This window comes from Dendrobates tinctorius, unplaced genomic scaffold (genome assembly GCF_039654945.1).
Source record: "Dendrobates tinctorius isolate UK_male_01 unplaced genomic scaffold, ASM3965494v1 ptg000115l, whole genome shotgun sequence".
Classification (NCBI taxonomy): domain Eukaryota; kingdom Metazoa; phylum Chordata; class Amphibia; order Anura; family Dendrobatidae; genus Dendrobates; species Dendrobates tinctorius.
The window spans coordinates 18,289,244-18,308,282 of NW_027361783.1; the positions used below are offsets into that span (position 1 = coordinate 18,289,244).

General features: G+C 39.7%; 1 protein-coding gene and 1 long non-coding RNA gene across 2 annotated transcripts in view; both read right to left on the reverse strand.

Moving 5' to 3' along the window:
• Positions 1 to 418: 418 nt before the first annotated feature.
• On the reverse strand, positions 419 to 2,265 carry LOC141101187 (uncharacterized). The gene is made up of 2 exons (XR_012234906.1): positions 1,635 to 2,265; positions 419 to 1,598 (listed from the first exon to the last, which is right to left on the reverse strand). It is a non-coding gene; the product is annotated as an uncharacterized lncRNA (long non-coding RNA).
• Positions 2,266 to 7,380: 5,115 nt separating this feature from the next.
• LOC141101163 (cadherin-7) overlaps positions 7,381 to 19,039 on the reverse strand; it is a 463,705-nt gene continuing 452,046 nt past the window's right edge. The window contains exon 12 of the mRNA XM_073590022.1: positions 7,381 to 8,065. Within this exon, the coding sequence (XP_073446123.1) occupies positions 7,572 to 8,065 (494 nt within the window). The 3' untranslated portion in view covers positions 7,381 to 7,571. The remainder of the gene's footprint in view (positions 8,066 to 19,039) is intronic.

Consider the following 19,039-nt stretch of genomic DNA (forward strand, 5'->3'; position numbering starts at 1 on the left):
GACAGCGTAATTTTGCCTAATGCTGCCTGAACTTTTTCCTGAGTGAAGAAGTCCATAAGTTTAGTTGGGGAATTTCTTTTACGGCATCTACCTCTGGGTGTTGTGGTCACTGGGTGTTTGTGAGAAGGAGTCCAAATTGAAACATGTAGGACCAGTTTGAGCCACTTAGGAGTCTTCTGTTTGCAGGATCTCAGGTCTCAAACAGCCGGCGCCATCAATCTACAGGCCACACTCCAAGCATATTAATTTGTAAATATAATTGTGTTTTTTCTATAACTACATAATGTTATTTTTTTCAGCATTTATTGTGATATGGATATGCTGTATTGCTCATATACCAAAAAGGCCAATAGTTCATGTACCACATCAATATAACTAAGCAGTAACATCACTAAATAATGTACCAAGAAAATTCAAATAATATGAAAGAAAAATACATTTAATCCATCATATAGAATGAAAACACTTGAATGCGTAAATATCTAAGTCTTGCAAAAGTTACTGAATTAAAAAAAAGCATTTTAGAAGTTGAAAGTAATTTTACTATTTGTCGAGTATTAACCAGTATACAAAGTATGTCTTCCAAAAATCAATATGAGAAGGTGCAAAAACAAGGTCAACTCAATAGCAAAACAACAGATAAGATTTGAATGCGAAACAGCCTTATCACTGTATATCATTAACAACACAAAAAGTTTATTTTAAGTGATCGTAAATTAGTAAAGGATCTAACAGGTATATCTCAAAATCATAGATCAATTCATAGTCATCGTCTTTAGTTTCCTCTTTTCCAAGGGAAAATAGCGTACAATTATTTGATTTGAATGTCTTATAAATATTAATGGCTCAAAATCAAACGTCCTTGTAAGCAATTTCTTTCTATATCAATGCCGTTCGATTGCTTTAGAGTTCTTTCTCATTTTCCATGCTTCATTTCTTTCACATAGGAGTCTAGAGGAAAATCAGCACGTTCTGTTGAGACATATACTGCAAGGCAGCAAAATGGACCTGAATTTTATGTAGATCAGTGCTCCAGAATGTAATGCGACACTACACATCAAGTAAAAAAGGTAAATGTCCTTTACAAATTAGAGGATAAAAGAAAACAAAAAAATGCATCTATTAAAGTTACCGCCTGAGGAACCAGCACTCGAAGTGTATCGTTGTAACATAACTCAGGTATTATCATCTCTGATTCTGTAAATAAGGCAATCACAAAATATATACTGCAAAGAGCTTCTTTTTCAAGCCTAATGTAGGCAACTATAGTACACAAGCTTGTAGAAATATCTATGCAATTATCCAATAGATGCACCTAATGTCAATGTTCATCTTTATATATACAGTCAATATACAATATTCAGAAACGGTATTGAACAAAATTCATATAATTATCCTAATAATATTCTATTGTCTGCTAATACAAGTGGTTGATCCACACAGCATGGAATGGAAATAAAACTTGTCCAAATGAAATCTTACCAAAATGTGATGACATCCGTACAATCACAAATTGAGTTATCAGAGGATACCTTTACAAAGCAGGCAATTTAACATTTGGAAAATGTTTCAGATGTTGTGTATGGCCATTTAAAAACCTACATGGATGTACAGAACCACTAACTATGATAAACCTACATAGATGTACAGAACCACTAACTATGATATCTACAGGGTTGTCTGGTGTTGAAAGACCATTTTGAAATATGCTATTAGGGAATTCATAGTTAAAATAGGGGTGTAACTCAATTAGGATTTTGATGTTTTCTTCACAGTGGAGAGATCCTACAACCAAGGATTCAGTTGGACCCAACAATTCCACAAATTATAAATATTGCAATGTTTACGAAAAAATAAGTGCATATGGCTGGAAACACCCCAAAAATGTAACACCATAAAAGGAAGTAAAGTAGTCAAAATAAATCACATCTGAGGATGGGGCTTACCAAATTTAGGGGGAGGGACCCTGGGCCAGGTGGTGAAGCCCAGATGCGCATTTCACGTGTATAATACAGCACTTTCTCAAGGGTTCCTCTTGAGAAGGTGGTGCATTATACACACAAAACGCATGTCGTGGCTTCCCCACCTGGCCCAGTGTCACGAGGAAGTAAAGTAGTCACAATAAATCACATCTGAGGATGAGGCTTACCAAAAGTTTGGGGAGGGACCCTGGGCCAGGTGGTGAAGCCCAGATGCATGTTTTGCATGTATAATACACCACTTTCTCAAGGGTTCCCCTTGAGAAGGTGGTGCATTACACACAAAAAGCACACGTCGGGGCTTCACCACCTGGCTCAGGGTCCCTCCCCCTACATTTGGTAAGCACCATCCTCAGATATGATTTATTTTGACTACTTTGCTTCCTTTTATGGTGTTACATTTTTGGGGTGTTTCCAGCCATATGTCCATCTATTATCTCACTGGCACTTTATATACTAATGGGATATGTGCAATGCGTTTGTTGTAGGGAGTGGTGATCCTGTTTTCTGTTGTTTCCTGGATAGCGTCATATCACATTATAATTGTTTCTATGTCTATTTATATACATATATTTTCTAATAAAAATCTTGGCTTTTATTATATCCACCTGAGTACTCCTCATTCTCTTAAAATGTACATGATGTAACTTGTATGATACATTAAACAATAAGTTTCTTCTGAGTGAATTTTTCTTATGATTTTAGGATGAAAATAAGTGTTACTTATAGTCTTAATATAGGTCTAATTTCTGACCTCTATTTTTTAGAGATGCATAGCAGCAGAAATTATTGCTGTCCTGGCACAAGTGAATATTGCTGTGGCTCTGTAATTTTATCTGTGTGATAGAGCTGACATAGCTTAAACTATAGTGCTCTGATTTTGGCTCCATGTAGTGTGATCTTCTTTACAATGAACACTATGAAAATGAGAACGATTTTTAACAGGTAGGAGCGCAGTTTTTTTAGGTATGCATTTAGAAACTTGACTTCAAGTATCTGTTAATTAAATGGCATTTGTCAATAGGATCAGCCCTCATTAGTTGCCTATATGAGCATGCAGGTCAAAGAAAGCTGAAAAAAATGATACCTTCATATTTGTGATCCAATATCTTATTCCAGAGAAATCCATGTTTTTCTTAATATACTGTATAAATGAGACATGTACCATAAGTCAGCAGAGCAGAATGTGACTCATTATATATCTCACAAAGATCACACAACCTTTCATTTAAAATTAACTTTGAAGATAGCTTCTTAGGGAGGTCTTTGGCCTATAGATCTTAACTAGAGATGGCAGACCCATGGATGGTCTTGGTTCAGCCAAATTTGATAAAAAGAACCCAACTGGAATTCAAACCTGGACGCCATTCAAGTAAATGAAAGGACCAAACATCTGGATTTTACCATGCTGTAATTTGTGTGACAATGCCAAAACACTGGCGCTAACCTTACCTGTTACCGTCGGTCACAGCACCACAGTTCCCATGAAATCACACAGATTATGGCATGTGAGCCAGCATCTGTGAACAGCAGTGAAAAGGTTACCCCCAGTCAGGCAGCAGATGATATCTACTAATCTCTTCAACATAAACCTGGTCTCGCTGATTGCAGCGAGAGCAGGCAACGCTGATGACTGTATACACTAGCTGATGCCTGTGCATAGTATTTTAGATGTCAATTTGATATATAATTCTTTCAGTGCATGTATAGCTTTCTGTACTTGTATTTCTTCAATAAATAGATAATTTATAAAAATCGTGGGGTTCTTCTTATTTTTACTATCAGACAGCTGGGGGTTGATGTTGTTATTCTGAGAAGGGGCCAATATCCATTAAGCTTCCCAGGTTATTAATATCAGTTAACAGCTGCTTGCGTAGTCTTTACTGGTTATTAAAATGAGGGACCCCCCAAAAAAATTACATGGGTGCGACCCTGTATTTAATAAACAGCAAAGGCTAAACAGACAGCTGTGGGCTGCTCTTAAAAGCCTGGAAAGGGGCAATGGATAATGGCCCCCTGCCAGACTAATAATATCAACCCTCAGCTACCCCAGAAATGGCGCATCCATTAGATGCACCAATTTTGGCGCCTAGACTCAGCTCTACCCACTTTCCCTGATGCGATGTCAAGTGGGGTAAAGGTTTTGGTATTGATGTCAGCTTTTTTATGTCCTCTAACATCAGGTCCAGGGGTAAGCAATGGAAAAGCGTTTATCAGATACACAAATTACTAACCCGGTGAGTAAAAAGTAATAAAGATCTACACAGAGCAAAGCTATATTTGAACAAAACACTCCCTGACCTTCTTTTACCCATTTATTAGTGCAAAAATAAAAAAAATCAAAGTTATACTCACCTGTCCACCGAAAATCCATAATGCTGGTGTCCCATGATGATCCCCAACTTTGCTACATCTGATTGTATTGCTTAATGATGACATCAGTAATGTTAATGCTTAGCAAGACAGCCAGATCACACTGAGGTTAGCATGAGAAAGTGGCTGCATGTGACTGACGGTAATCTTAATGACATCACCATCGGTCACACGCAGGCGCGTTCTCACAGTCAGTGTGAGCTGGTTTCCGGACAGAGCAGCAACATTTGTCACCATTTAGCAACCATATGGAGAGTTGGGGATCAGCATGGGATGTCAGTATTATGGATTATCATTGGACAGGTGAGTATAAATTAGATTTTTTTATTTTTACGTTAATAAATGGGTAAGAAGAGTGGATTTGTCAAGAAGTGTTTTGTTCAATTAAATGACTTTTTAATGTGTCTTTATTAATTTTCACTATGGGGCTATTAATGGGGGTGTCTGAAAGAAGCCTCTCCATTACAAACCTCTGGGCTTGATGCCAGCTGACATCAAATCTAAAACTAATACCACCCTTGCCAATGCACCAGAGCAAGTGAGAAGAGTCAGGCAAAGTGCCAGAATTGGCACATCTAATAGATGTGCTCTCTCTGGGGCAGTTGCAGGATGCTATTTTTAGGCTGGAGAGGGCTAATATACATGGCCTCTTACTAGTCTGGGAAAACCTGCTCACAGCTATCTGCTTCAGCTTGCCTAGTTATCAAAAATAAGGAGGACCTCATGCCATTTTAAATTAATTATTCAAATAAATTGGAAAAAAAAATGGCATGGAGACCCCTCTATTTTCGATAACTAGCCAAGATAAATCTGACAACTGAGGGCTGCAGCCCTCAGCCTGTCAGTTTTACTCGAGCTGGTTATCAAAATTTTTGGTTTGCAGCCGGCCAATCACAGCCATGGCAATACTTGACATGGCTATGATGGGGCCAAAAGTGGCCACACAGGAATTGCTTGTTGCTTGGCTGCAGCCTTTCAACAAGCTTTGCTGGGTAGCTGCTGACCTGAGCACTAAGACAGACTCCCGAGAGAAGTCCATGTTTGGGGTCAATGCACGGATACTAGGTGTAAGGTACGGACCCCAAACTTTACTGTTCAGGTTTTCCTATCTCTAATCTTAACAGCTCATTTACATATTATGAAAAACTTTGATGTCTCTGGAATGAGACATTGGATCACAGATATCAAGGAATCATTTTATTCAATTTCCTATGAACTGCATACCCATATTGACTGCTTAGAAGGGTTGACCCTACTGACAGACAGATTCCCTTTAATTTATGCTAGGAATCCTATTGATAAGGAAAGCAATTTTAAAAATTTAATTTATTTTGTTGCACTTTTTTGTACTTGACCCTACTACGACCTTCCATAAATTACTGTTTATAGTTTTGCATAACAAAACAGTTATATTGTCTTTAAATATGCCTTTTTCAATGGGGGCTGTATTCCAGGAATCATCGTCATAGTTGTCTTAGAAATCTAAAAAAAGAGTTTGCAATATCTATTAAAATAACTATTATCCATTAAATTCTTGTTGCTCCAGTGTTTTACTACAGGTCCCAGCCAGTTCTGCAGACATGACATGATGGTTGAATGAATGACACATGACTGCTAAGGATAGTGACTGACTGCAGCAATCATGTATATGATGTACAGTATGTGAAGCTGTTACTGGAGACCACCAGAGCAGTAGTGCTAAAGTGGCAATGAAAATAATAGGTGAGTAAAAGGTATTTTCTGTTTTTAGCCAGTATCTTCAAAATCCTGAATGACACCTTAAACAAAACAAAATATTAAGATCATATTTTTGACTATATCCATGTAATTTGTACATAAATGCAGACATGTTTTACTAATACAATTGGTTGAGTCTATGTTTTGAAAGATTCAAAACACTGTATAACTAAAGAAAACACTTTGCAACATGCTTCACTTTCTATAGCTAGTTCACTTTGTACAAAAATTGTACTGGGTCAACAAAGATTAAAAGGTATAGAAGTGCAGCCATCACATTGACAGGTGTTGCACTTCTTTAATAGCATAGCATACAATTTGCAAGAGCGTCCAGTCCTTTTTGTATGCTACACAATCGCCCAACAATACTGTCAAGTGGATGGCTGCGCTATCTGTATGTAAACTTTTGCATCCATTTTTTAATATTGTTCAAATGCAACATAAGTACAAATGGCATAAAATTTCAATATGGATTAAAACATGTCACTATTCTGGGTATAGAGCTGCTATGCAAACCTCAATGTTTACATCATACAGAATACAGGCATGTCCTTTATAGTCAGATAAGGCAGTTATACCATTTTCCTTTCTCTATTTTTTTCTTAGGTACTAAATGTACATTAACAAGAAGCAGGAGGCAGGAATATAACTGGAGGATCATAAAATACAGTCACTGTAGTTTGTTGCTGCACAGATTCATCGATTTGAATAGGAGTGGACCATAAAATGGAGGAATTTCCAAAGTTGCTTACAAAGAATCTGTCACGTGATTCCTGCCACTCAAGACATGTGAAGCATGAATCAGAGTCTGACTACATGATTGCAGTCAGGGATATTCGTCTTTGAATTTCTCCAGAATTTCTGAGAAAATATAGTTAGAATTCCTGGCAAGGGATCATGGCCAAAGACTAGTGGACACTAGTCTGTCACCACATCCAGCAGCTTTTCCCACCACCACTACGTGTCACTGACAGGACTTTATGGAAAACCAGCCAGAAGCAGTGTTGAAGTAGTCTCGTCTCTGGCTATGGTCTTTGGCCAGATATTCTAAAGCTCTGTCGTTTACTTGAAGTATATACTTGATGATTCATGTTGTCCGTAGTTTGGGCAGCATTAATCACATGACAGACTCCCTCTGATTTAATATTTTACATACATGTGAACACCTGAAATGACTATGAAAATGGATGTACCCTTTTAAACCTGATATTTCTTGCACTAATTTATCACCATGTTTTTCATTGATGGCTTCTGCTCATTAGTTCAGAATCATATTAACACATGAAAATAATGATTTTAGAACTACTGGTAGATTTTATGTTACACAAAAACAAAACTTATTCAGTTTTAGGACAGTGCAGTACCTCAGGCAGGAGGAAAGAAACACACAAAATTAGGAATCTCTGATACCGTGAGCACAAATGTACATTTTAGCAGTCAATACTGAGTTTGTTTAGTGCCTTAGATGTATGTATTCCAGTGCTAAGAGTACAAGTTATCTTCAACCGTGCCGTACATGTCAGCAAGTCTTTTAAAGCGTGGACCCCAGTCACTAAGGTAGTCATAATTATGTTCAGAGTTTGAGCTGACTGACTCTAAAGAACTGAGTGACTCCGCAACAGAGCCATTTCCTTCAAATGCATATGTCTGTAAGGAGTCATAAGGTGGAGCACCAGGATCCACATCAGCTTCTTTTAGTCTTTCCCAAATAAATTCTCTAAAGATTAAGTTGTCTGGAGCACATCGGAGAGACGGTCTGCTCAAGAATTGGATTTCTGGCGTTACATCCCTCCTGCTTTTGCTGTCTCGGATTATATTAAGGTTCCTCAGTGTTGTCATGTCAAAGGCTTCGGTGTCTTCTTCACCTCCTCCTTCATCATCATATCTTACAATGTTCTCTCTAACATCTCTCTCTTCATCAAAAATTAAAGGCTCCTTTTTTCTTCTTCTCATAGTGACAATAAGAAGGACAAGCACTAGAAAAAGAAGAACGTGAGTTAGCTTCAAGTACACGTCTTAAAAAAAATACATACATTGAGTTTTTAAATAGATTTCTAAGCTTTGATGTTGTCTACTCCTTATCTGTCTCACAGGATTACGCTGAAAGCTTTTAGGATGATGTTGCTGTGTATGAACTAAATTGCCGATGGTTGCTCCATCAAGTAGCAAAACTATGTGAGCCCAATGTGACATTGAAGCTGTATGGAGAGCCCCTAGCAGAAAGGTAGGATCCATTTGCCCAATTCATAGTGCAGAAGGCAAGAAGTCAATTATGCTAGTATATCAGGATAAGTAAATGGTGGGCCAAAATAGCAACAACAACCATGCAAAAATAATTGGATTTGTTTACTGCACTTACATATTTAACAGGACACAAACTGCTTAAAATATAAGAAAATGGCATTTCATTTAAAATGTAATTGCATGCTCGGATAGCTATCGTTTCTAGGTGAAATCTTCCATACTGAGTTATTGCTAAGGTTAATATGTGTTTTCACATTTATTTTATACTTTGAAAGATAAATGATCCTAATTTACAATACTTATCTTCTGTATCCTCCTTTGAAAGATTTTCCTTTCTATGTTTAAGCCTATGGGGAAAACATTTAAAAGTCGGTCTCTGTCTTCATAACGGGGCGAAGCACATTTTTTCCTGGAGCCTCCCTTGACACATATAACAAGCAATAAATTACTTGTCATGTAGTAGCTACTAGGCTTTCCTCTAATGATCCATATATTAGTAGATGTCTCGCAAACGTAAAATATTGCTGGATCAGCCCTAATATTTGCTTGAGAAATAATGTAAACACTGCTTCTCTTCTAAATGAAATTGAGGAGACAGTGGTTTCGGGCGTATTAGCAAAAGTTTTCGACACATGCTGTAAAGAAATTTCTTTGACCTTTCAAAATGGCATTTAACTGGTTTTATATTGTCTAAATAGGCTGAGGCAGTATCATTCATAATTACAGAATAAGGGATTTTTCTCCATGAATATCTTGCAATTACAGCAAAAGAGCTGGAATCCTAACTACTCCTTGGTATGAAGTCATTTTCTTGTCTCTAAACGTTTCATGCAATTTGGTGTCGTAATGGCAGGAATATATGTCACGCCACTGACATTTGACATCTTGAAGGTAAAATGCGTTATCCTGTATACATGATAGAATATTAGATTTATTAAGTCAAAATGTTAATGTGAATCTGCAAATATTTCACAAAACATATGCATTTATTCCTAAATCTGATGGCGTTTCACAAAACTGCATTAAAGCTGATCACCTCTGTATCACGGAGATAACCTAAGTAATCCTCTTACTAAAATGCAACGTCCACAAAATCAGCATTGACAGTAATGGATTAAATCTGCAATGTTCCAAGAAGAAAATCTAGGCATGGGTTTCATGCTTTTCTGCCAACAATCTTCCCTTAAGATCATACTACAGGAATGAAGTCATCTTATCATTTCATAGTTATTATTATTATACAAGCGCCACATTAATAAATCATAATTAGAACCTTTACATAAACATACTGATAGCATAATCACTATGACCTTGGCTCTAGTACCCAGTATGTGCATGAAACAGGGAATTAGATATTAAAGAGACAGGTTCTGATTAAGTGACAATACACGTTGTGTACGGCACTGTGGAACATAGTGATACTATACAACCTTCTGTTAGTCATTAAATAACTGTATTAATACAAGAAAAGTCGAGTGGTGGATGGATTCTGTGTATCATAAGTATTAAAGGGGTTACCACCCCTTTGCAATTACTCTTTATGTCATGTAAAATAATAACAGGTATACTCCAATGCAGGTGGCGCTCCAGCAATGTCGATGCTTGATCTCTAGGAGCTCGATTGACATTATTATGTCACGTGAGCCCTGCAGCAAGTCAGCCACTCTCGTTTCCTTTGGACAAAACCGGCATCTAGAGAAAGTCAGAGATCATCAGTCACTCTCACTTCTTCCAGGTGTCAGATAAAAGGTAGTGAAAGTGAAGCAGCAAATTATTAAGAAAGGAAGGTCTGAATAGTAGACAGTCCCTTTAGAAAGCTGATCTGTCATTTCAAACTAAATATATTATTAAATAGATATCTTAGAGCTGTTGAGGATCGTATAGTTATTTAGAATATCAATGTTCGAATTGTTGTATAATCCTGATATTAAAATCACCACTTTATAAATCTTGGCATTAAGTGAATGCTCATGAGTGTAATTCGGCCTCCACATTCACATCCTTATTGTCAGCAGCTTATGCTATTGTTGTACAGTAAAGGGTGTTTTACTGGATGGAAGATATGTTTCTCCCAGCAGATTAATGTTTGGCTGGGTTTTTCCCTAAAGACAGGACCTGCGATGATGTCAGGGTCACGTGATCAGCCCATGTGATGTCTACCTCACTGGTGGGAGGGGTTAGGCCCTATGTAATGGAGGTTGGTAATTGCCACAGTGTGAGTGTGTTTCTGGAAGCTACAGGAACTTGTGTGGACTCAGCCTAAGACTTGTATACAGGATTCCCGTGCTGCAGGACTATAGCAGCAAGACTCGGAAGAACCCTGGGAATGGCACCTGGCGGATGCCGCAGGACCTGGCAGCCGCTTAGTTACGCCCGTCCCGTGCAAGGGGTGAGTCTGGGACCTGTGGTTCTCCAAGCTGGAGTATGTGTTTGGTGTTCCTTATGTTCTGTTCAGCTGCTGGTTACTGAGTGACATTAAAACCACTGGAATTGGACTTTATGCCTGTGTGTTGCCTCGTTACTGCTGCCCAGCTATTGCCTACCAGAGCGAATCCCTACATTGAACAGTGTGAGATCGCAGCAGGAATGATGAAAACTGCTAAGTAGCTGTCAATCAGGCTAGGTGGGCAAAGATTTTTTAAAAAGGATTGTAATGTGGAATTTAGAAATGTTTCATCACATTCAACTATTTAATAATGCACTCAGCTTACTTTTGTGAAAACCACGGTAGATGACTGTTTGGAAGAAAACAGTGAAAATAACTCTTTAATGAGGTCTACAAGCCCAATACCAACAAATCTTGTCTTTGAGGAGTGGTAAACTGTAGAATAATCATTTCCAAAGTGCACAGCTTAGAGGGAACAGTGCTTATGATAAACCATCAATATGTGATTGGGGAGCCAAACTTTATGGATCTGTGTTGATAAGTTCAAATAATTTGACAACAGCATTACATGAAATGTCACTGCCAATCTGCCAATTCTTAACAATAACCAATCAGCAATGACCATACTGTATACATGTGGTGGTGTCACAGTTCTCTGTTCACTTGTTCACTTCAGAGGGCTGAGATGAAGTACAAGACACAGCCATAAGAATTTGAACTCTGTTTTGTGAGTGAAAACATAGAAGATGTTGCAGAAATTTCCTTCAAAGGGGTTGTCCAGTCTTACAATGTAAGTCTACAGACATGGGTATTGTCACAGCGCATACACTGCGCACTGTGAGGATTCTCTGGCACCAGGAGCAGTCTATTATATGACCGCAAGTATGCGATTTGCATACTTCCACCCAAATTCCGACAAGATGTGTCTTGTCTCGCTCAATGTACTTGCATTGAGCGAGGCTGCGCACGTCTAGTTGGCATGTGACCGCATGTATGCAAATCATATACTTACGGGAATGCACCTGATGCCGGTACTGGAAAACTCTCACGGTTCACAGTGTGCGTGCTGTGAGGTTTCACAAGTCTGTAGTCACATTAAAGTGATTGCAAACTTGTACCCTAAGACCAAACAACCCCTTTTAGCACAAACAATAAAACTATAAAGATAAACTCATGTGATACAATTGTGGTTATAGTGAAAAAATGACAATATATCATTAATTCCATTATTTAGTAATATGGTAATGGAGATGAATTATAGTTATAATTCACTTCCCTAAATAAATGCCTTAATAGAGGTTTATGTAATTAAATTCCATATGTAAAAAATGTTATAAAAAAGGACATCTTTATATATTTTTCTATGTTCTGCATACTATATCAAAAAAGGAATATTTAAAAATACTAAAAATCCCTGCACTCAAACTAGAGATTTTGTCATTTGTCTTTTTGTGGTAGCTTCCCATAGCTATACGATACTGTCATTGCCGATGACAGCATAAGTGAATCATCACTCTGGCTACACTGCCTATAGCCTTGGATAAAAGCTAAAATAGTGATGTTATTGAACACTGGTGTAAAGAGACATGGCAGGCCGTGGGTGAGGTAGCTGACATGCTGACAGGAGACTTTCTAACCAAAGACAAAGATTGTAACACAGGATCAGTAGTACTGAACATAAACACATAGCTCTCCTAAAAGCAAGCTCAATAGCTACAATATGTGTTTATATGGCACTCTGACTTAAGCCCCAAATCACTGTCCCATGCTATCTGGAGCTGATGTTTGGCTGTCTAATGGAAGTTGATTGATGGCTGTGATTTGGAATGTTTTACTTCTTAGATGCTGTGGTCAATTGTAACAGCAGCACCTAAGTGAATAATAAAAAGTTAGAATCTGTGAGAGGCAAAAAGCAAAAAAATAAAATACATGTCTGTAAATAGATTTTCTGGTTTGGCTTCTTGTATAGATAAAACTGGAATTACAATAAGCGCAATAGGATCTTATTCGGATTACAATGAAAAAGAGTAAAGCATGATTTGCTCACCTGAAGGGACAGTCACAACCCCTTTGTAAACTTGTATGAAAAATGGCTGCTGTACATCCACCAAAAAGATAGGGTACAAACTTGGAGATAAGAGTGGATGTAAACCCACATTGCCGACAATTCAATATACAATAAAAGACCAGATATAGTATGGATGTTTTTTATTTGTCGACATGTTTCAAGGTAACTGTTTGCCTTGGCAGCTGCTGACTGGCACTGGGTGCTCCAGGTAAGTTTATTATTAACTAGGATCCCCAAGTCCTTCTCCTTGACAGATTTACCCAGTGGTTTCCCGTTCAGTGTGTAATAGTGATAATGATTCCTTTTTCCCTTGTGTATAACCTTACATTTCTCATTGTTAAACTGCATCTGCCACCTTTCCACCCAAGTTTCCAACTTATCCAGATCCACCTGTATCGTGAGTGAATGGAGAGCAGTTTGTCGAGCGAGCGTTCATGTCTCTGGTTGGAGGTGTTCAGGCTTGAGATTTTTTGCATTTTTCTGCTACTCTGGTCATCCCAGGTGGGATTTGGGGGGGTTGAGTTTCGGGCGCTTTTGGTTCAGGAGAGGGGTGAGGACATTCGTGGCACTGTCAGGCCCAGTGGTGGGGATCGCCGTGTCGAGCGAGCACTCATGTCTCTGGTTGGAGGTGTTCAAGCTTGAGAGTTTTTTGCATTTTTCTGCTCCTCTGGTCATCCCGGGCAGGATTTGAGAAGGTTGAGTTTCAGGTGCTTTTGGTTCAGGAGAGGGGGGGCATTCGTGGCATGGTCGGGCCTGGTGACAGGGAACACCATGTCGGGCGAGCACTCATGTCTCTGGTTGGAGGAGTTCGGACTTGAAATTTTTTGTGTTTTTCTGCTCTTCTGGTCATCCCAGGCTGGATTTTGGGGGGTTGAGTTTCGAACGCTTTTGGTTCCGGAGAGGGGTGGGGGCATTTGTGGTACAGTCAAGCGCGGTGGTGGGGGTTCAAAAGAGGCCTGGATGTCTTCCTGAAGTGTAACAATATTGTATCTTACAGTTATTAGGTTCTTTAGAAGGACGTAGATCTGGGGATTTATTCTGACGGAATATAGGCTGAACTGGATGGAGAAAAGTCTTTTTTTGGCCTTGCTAACTATGTTATCATGCTAAGAGTTTATTATACAGCAAGTGCTTTAATTAAATATTATTTGTTTGAGTGACATTAATTCCAAAGTTCAATGGATTAAATTATTTTAATTTTTCTATTTTTTTGTACCTGTGTTTTCTTGTTCCCAAAAGCTCAAAAAAACAGATCATCTTCTACTATTTGTGAAAAGCATCATGTCATGCTGTAACATTCTTAGATATTGATAGGACTTAAAAGGGAATGCTGCAGAAACTTAAACGAGACCCATGCCTACCATCCACACAGTACTGGAAACTAAAATAAACAGGTGTCCGCCAGGTTATTTTTTTTTGGTCTCAGAAACTGCTTTCCTGAGTTTTTCAAACAAGGCTCTTTCTAAAAAAGAATATTGGATAACACTAAAACATTAAAATATTGGATAACATCAACTGATCTTCACTGTCCTAATAAAGGAATAGAAGAATCCAGGCTATCTATAAACCGAAAGATGGAGAGGGAATACTTAGCTAACATAAATGAATTCAAGTCTCCAGGTCCAAATGAATTACACTCCAGAGTGCTGAAGGAGATAGCGGAAAAATTCTCATGGTGATCTGCTGTGAAGATACTGAGCTTAAACTGTGGTGACCTCATCACTGACTTTTTCCCATGTCCTGAGACCACCAGAATTCAGGCTGACTGGGAACGCAGCCTCAGTGACATCACTGAGACTGCACTCACAGCATCTCATTCCCCAGTGGTTTTTAGCTGGGATGGTCGCATCTTGGCACCATCTAGGTTGAAAGCTAATTATCCCTCAGACATGGATTACGGAGTGGGACAGAATGACAGACAGATAACATATATTTTTTTATTTTAGTTTTATTACAGGAGATCGAGGGCTTTGCTGGAATTAGGTGTTGTAGTAAGTATGGTTTCATTGAGAATATTAAAGGTGTCTGTGTCTTTTTTTCAATAAAAGGATTTTATTCTGGCTTTGTCTTTACTTAACATATAACTATAGGATTAGTAATGGAGAGGTGTCTTATAGACACCTCTCCATTACTAAACTGCGGGCTTGATGTCACTGTGGCGCCCCTTAGGGTTCAGTCGCCATAGAGGTACTGCACCTCCTCCTGAGGTGTGGTGCCCCACCATTTAGGTAAGGTGGAGACACCTGACCACACTCCAACACCTGCATCCCACACGACATAGTAGTGTAGCAAAGCACCTTTGGTGGCTCCCTGCTTGGAACATGAAGAGTGCTGGGAGGTGGGTGGAGCTTAGTCTGCACAAGAGAGCGGGAGTTCTTCAGGACTAGGTCAGTCTGACTAGGTCAGTCTGTGAGAGAAGATCCCCTAAGTGGGATGGATGAAGGAAGTGCTGCAGCAGGCTTCAGTGACCTGAGTCTGCTGGCACAGGAAAGAGATATTCAGAAAGCCTAATTCTCCATAAGAAAGATTGATTTGTATGGAACGTAAGGAGAAGACGAGAACTAAGGATTAGGGTTAGAGCAGAGCCCTTCCCCAAGTTCTAAGCGCAAGGCCGGGGTCCAGTCCCCGAGGTTGTATGGATACTAATGGTCCTGCGACAGACACCGGAGGAATAGAAGTTGTCACTACTTTATTCCCATACAAGACTTGGGGGCACAACAGCAATGAGAGTGAGCAGGGACTTAGTAGCAAGGAGTCCCCGAAGCAGGCTACAGCTGTCTGCCGTACAAGTAGAGTTCTAAGAACATCTGAAAGGAGGAACTCCAGTGTAACTCAGTACTGTGAGTACTTCACTACGAGTGCTAAGGAGGGAGATGTTCAGAAAAGGCACATATGTTGGCTGAGTGTTGGAAAGGAGTGCTTCATCTTGCCTGGAGGTTGGCTGAGCCCCTGACCTGGAGGACACGGCACCGAGGCGGGCACCTGTATGCACAACAGACTGTGAGTAAAGCTTTGGAACTACATGCCCTGGTGTCCTCCGCTTATTCCTGCGCCAACACACTCAGCACTGCTACATTGCTGTGTCTGACACTGCACCATCTGCGTCTCCTCACTATCTCTTCACCTACACTGCCCTGGGACTACTGCCCTACCTGTGGAGGGCCACAACATCATTGCTGCACCACACCATCTGTCTCAGAGGATCTGTCTGCAGCCTCGGCTTAACATCTTCATTGCCGAACACCACAGGTGGCGTCACGAATCATTCACTAACAAACTTTAATCATCGTCATCCACACGCTCAACATTCCCCTTTTATAATGGACGCCCAGGGACACGGACCGGGTCACAGCTACCGTGACATCTCCCATCGAACTCCACCAGCCCGGTACCGAGTACCCCACCAACCTGGGTGCAAGGGCGATCCATCACCTGACAATGCAAAGGTGACATCAACCCTACAAATATTAACCCCACTTGCCACTGCTACAGGGCAAATGAGAAGAGCTGCACAAAGCACCAGAATTGGTGCATCTAATAGATGCCCCTTTTCTGGGCAGCTGCGGGCTTCTGTTTTTAGACTGGGGGAGCCTTTATCAATGGACCCTTACCAGCCTGAGAACACCAGCCCCCAGCTGTGAGCTTTAGCAAGGCTGGCTGTCAAAAATGGGGGAACCCACGCCGCTTTTTTAAATGATTTATTTAAATAATTTAAAAAACAGCATGAGGACCCCTCTATTCTTGATAACCAACCTTGCTGAAGCTGACATTTGAGGGTTGTAGCCCCCAGCTGTGAGTTTTGCCTGGTTATTTCAAGAAAATAGGAGGGAACCCATGCTGGGATTTTCATTCATTCATTTCGTTAAATCACAGGCGGTAGAGGAATACCCCGATCATCCGTTCCCACTGTCACGCTTATTAGAGGCAGCAAGTGTCAGCTGATAGGAGCTGTAGTCCCGTCAGCTGACACCAGTGACTGAAGGTAAACTTTTTACATCTGATGACAGCTGCTGGCTCACACTGTCTTCTGACAGTGTGGGAACCGCGGCTCTCTGACCGGCGTGGAAGATTTCACCGCTGATCAGAAGTGCTATGTGGGTGATTCCCACTCTGTCTCACAGCATGGGAAACACTGGCTTTTGTACTCTATATGTTCAGCTATATTCGGTGATTTATTTGATGATTATATCAGCAAATATTGCAAATTCAGCGATCGTGAGCCGAAACGAACATTGAAATATTCGCTAATCTCTAAAGAAGTGCAAATGTTGTTCCTATCTTCAAAAAGGGGAAGAAGGTGAATCCAGGGAACTATAGGCTGGTGAGTCTGACTTCTATACCAGGAAAGATCTTTGAACAAATTATTAAGCAACATGTATGTAAGTACCTGGATAATAATTAAGTGCTTAAACAGAGTCAGCATGGTTTGTATCTAATAAGTCATTTCAGACTAACTTAATTTCCTTCTATGACAAAATCACTAATTGGGTGGATCAGGGAAATGCTGCAGATATAGTATATCTTGACTTCAGCAAAGCATTTGACAAAGTATTTCTCATCATCTTTATTGAAAAAATGACTAAATATGGAATAGATAGGGCAGCTGTTAGGTGGATTCATAACTGGCTTATTGATCGGAACTAAAGAGTGGTCGTAATTGGCTGCACATCCAGTTTGAAGAATGTCTCAAGTTGGGTACCACAGAGCTATGTCCTGGGCTCTGTATTGTTCAACATCTTTATCAATGATTTAGATGAAGGAATTGAGGGTAAATTGATTAAATTTGCTGATGACACAGAGCTAGGAGGGATAGCTAATACTAGAGAAGAGAAAGAGGATTCAAAAAGATGTAAATAAACTGGAGCAGTGCACAGCAACTAACAGAATGGTTTTTAACAGGGAAAAATGCAAAGTACTACATCTAGGCAATAAAAATGAAAAAAGCATATACAGAATGGGAGGAATAGGGCTAATCAACAGCACATGTCAAAAAGACTTGGGTATACTAATAGATCACAGACTGAACATGAGTCAACAGTGTGATGCAGCAGCAAAAAAGGCAAATGCAATTCTGCATACAGTCTAGATCATGTGAAGTCATTATTGCCCTATACTGCTCTTTGGTCATACCTCATCTGGAATACTGTGTCCAGTTTTGGGCACCACAATTTATAACAGACATCAACAAACCGGAGCAAGTTCAGAAAAGAGTGACCAGAATGGTAAATGGTCTAAAAACCATGCCCTATGAGGAACGGTTACAGTATTTGGGAATGTTTAGCTTGCAAAAAAAGAAGACTGAGAGGAAACTTATTAGCTGTCTACAAATATCTCAAGGGCTGTCACACTGTAGAAGGATCATCTTTATTCTCATTTGCACAAGGAAAGACTAGATGCAATGGGATGAAACTGAATGGAAGGAGACACAGATTAGATGTTAGAAAAAACTTTTGACAGTTAGGGTGATCAATGAGTGGAACAGGCTGCCACGAGAGGTGATGAGTTCTCCTTCAATTGAAGTCTTCAAGCAGAGGCTGGACAGACATCTGTCTGAAATGATTTAGTGAATCCTGCTTTAAGCAGGGTGTTGGACCAGATGACCCAAGAGGTCCTTCCAACGCTACCATTCTATGATTCTATGATTCTATGAAAACCCACAACAATGAGTGAGATGAGAGAATAATGGCCAGGCTGGTTCAAGGGTTGAAGTTCAGGAATGTCGACTATAACTTGGATAAAAAGGCTTACAACAGAGATAATTATGACAGTAATTCTTAAGACACATTTGACCTTATTTTGGGTGGGCTGATACAACAGATATGCAACAGGTATAAAGTCTATTTCTAAATGAACACTAAAAGGGAATCTCTCACCAGGTTTTTCTATACAATTTGACAGAAGCATGATTTAGGGACAGAGACCCAAATTCCAGCAACGTATTGGTTTACTGGGTACAGCAGTTATGACAGAATCATATTTTTCTCTGCTGCAGATCTGGCAGAGCTCAGAATGCCGAGCTCTGTATAACCCTATACAGATCGGACGCAATGTCGCGTTTTGAAAGCCCCTGATGTGCCAAAACAGTGAAAACCCCCCATTTCTAACTCCAACCCTAACCCGAACACACCCCTAACCCTAATCCTATCCCTTACCCTAGCCCTAACCCTAACCCTAGCCCTAATGGGAAAATGGAAATAAATACATTTTTTTTATTTTATTATTTTTCGCAAACTAAGGGGGTGATAATGGGGG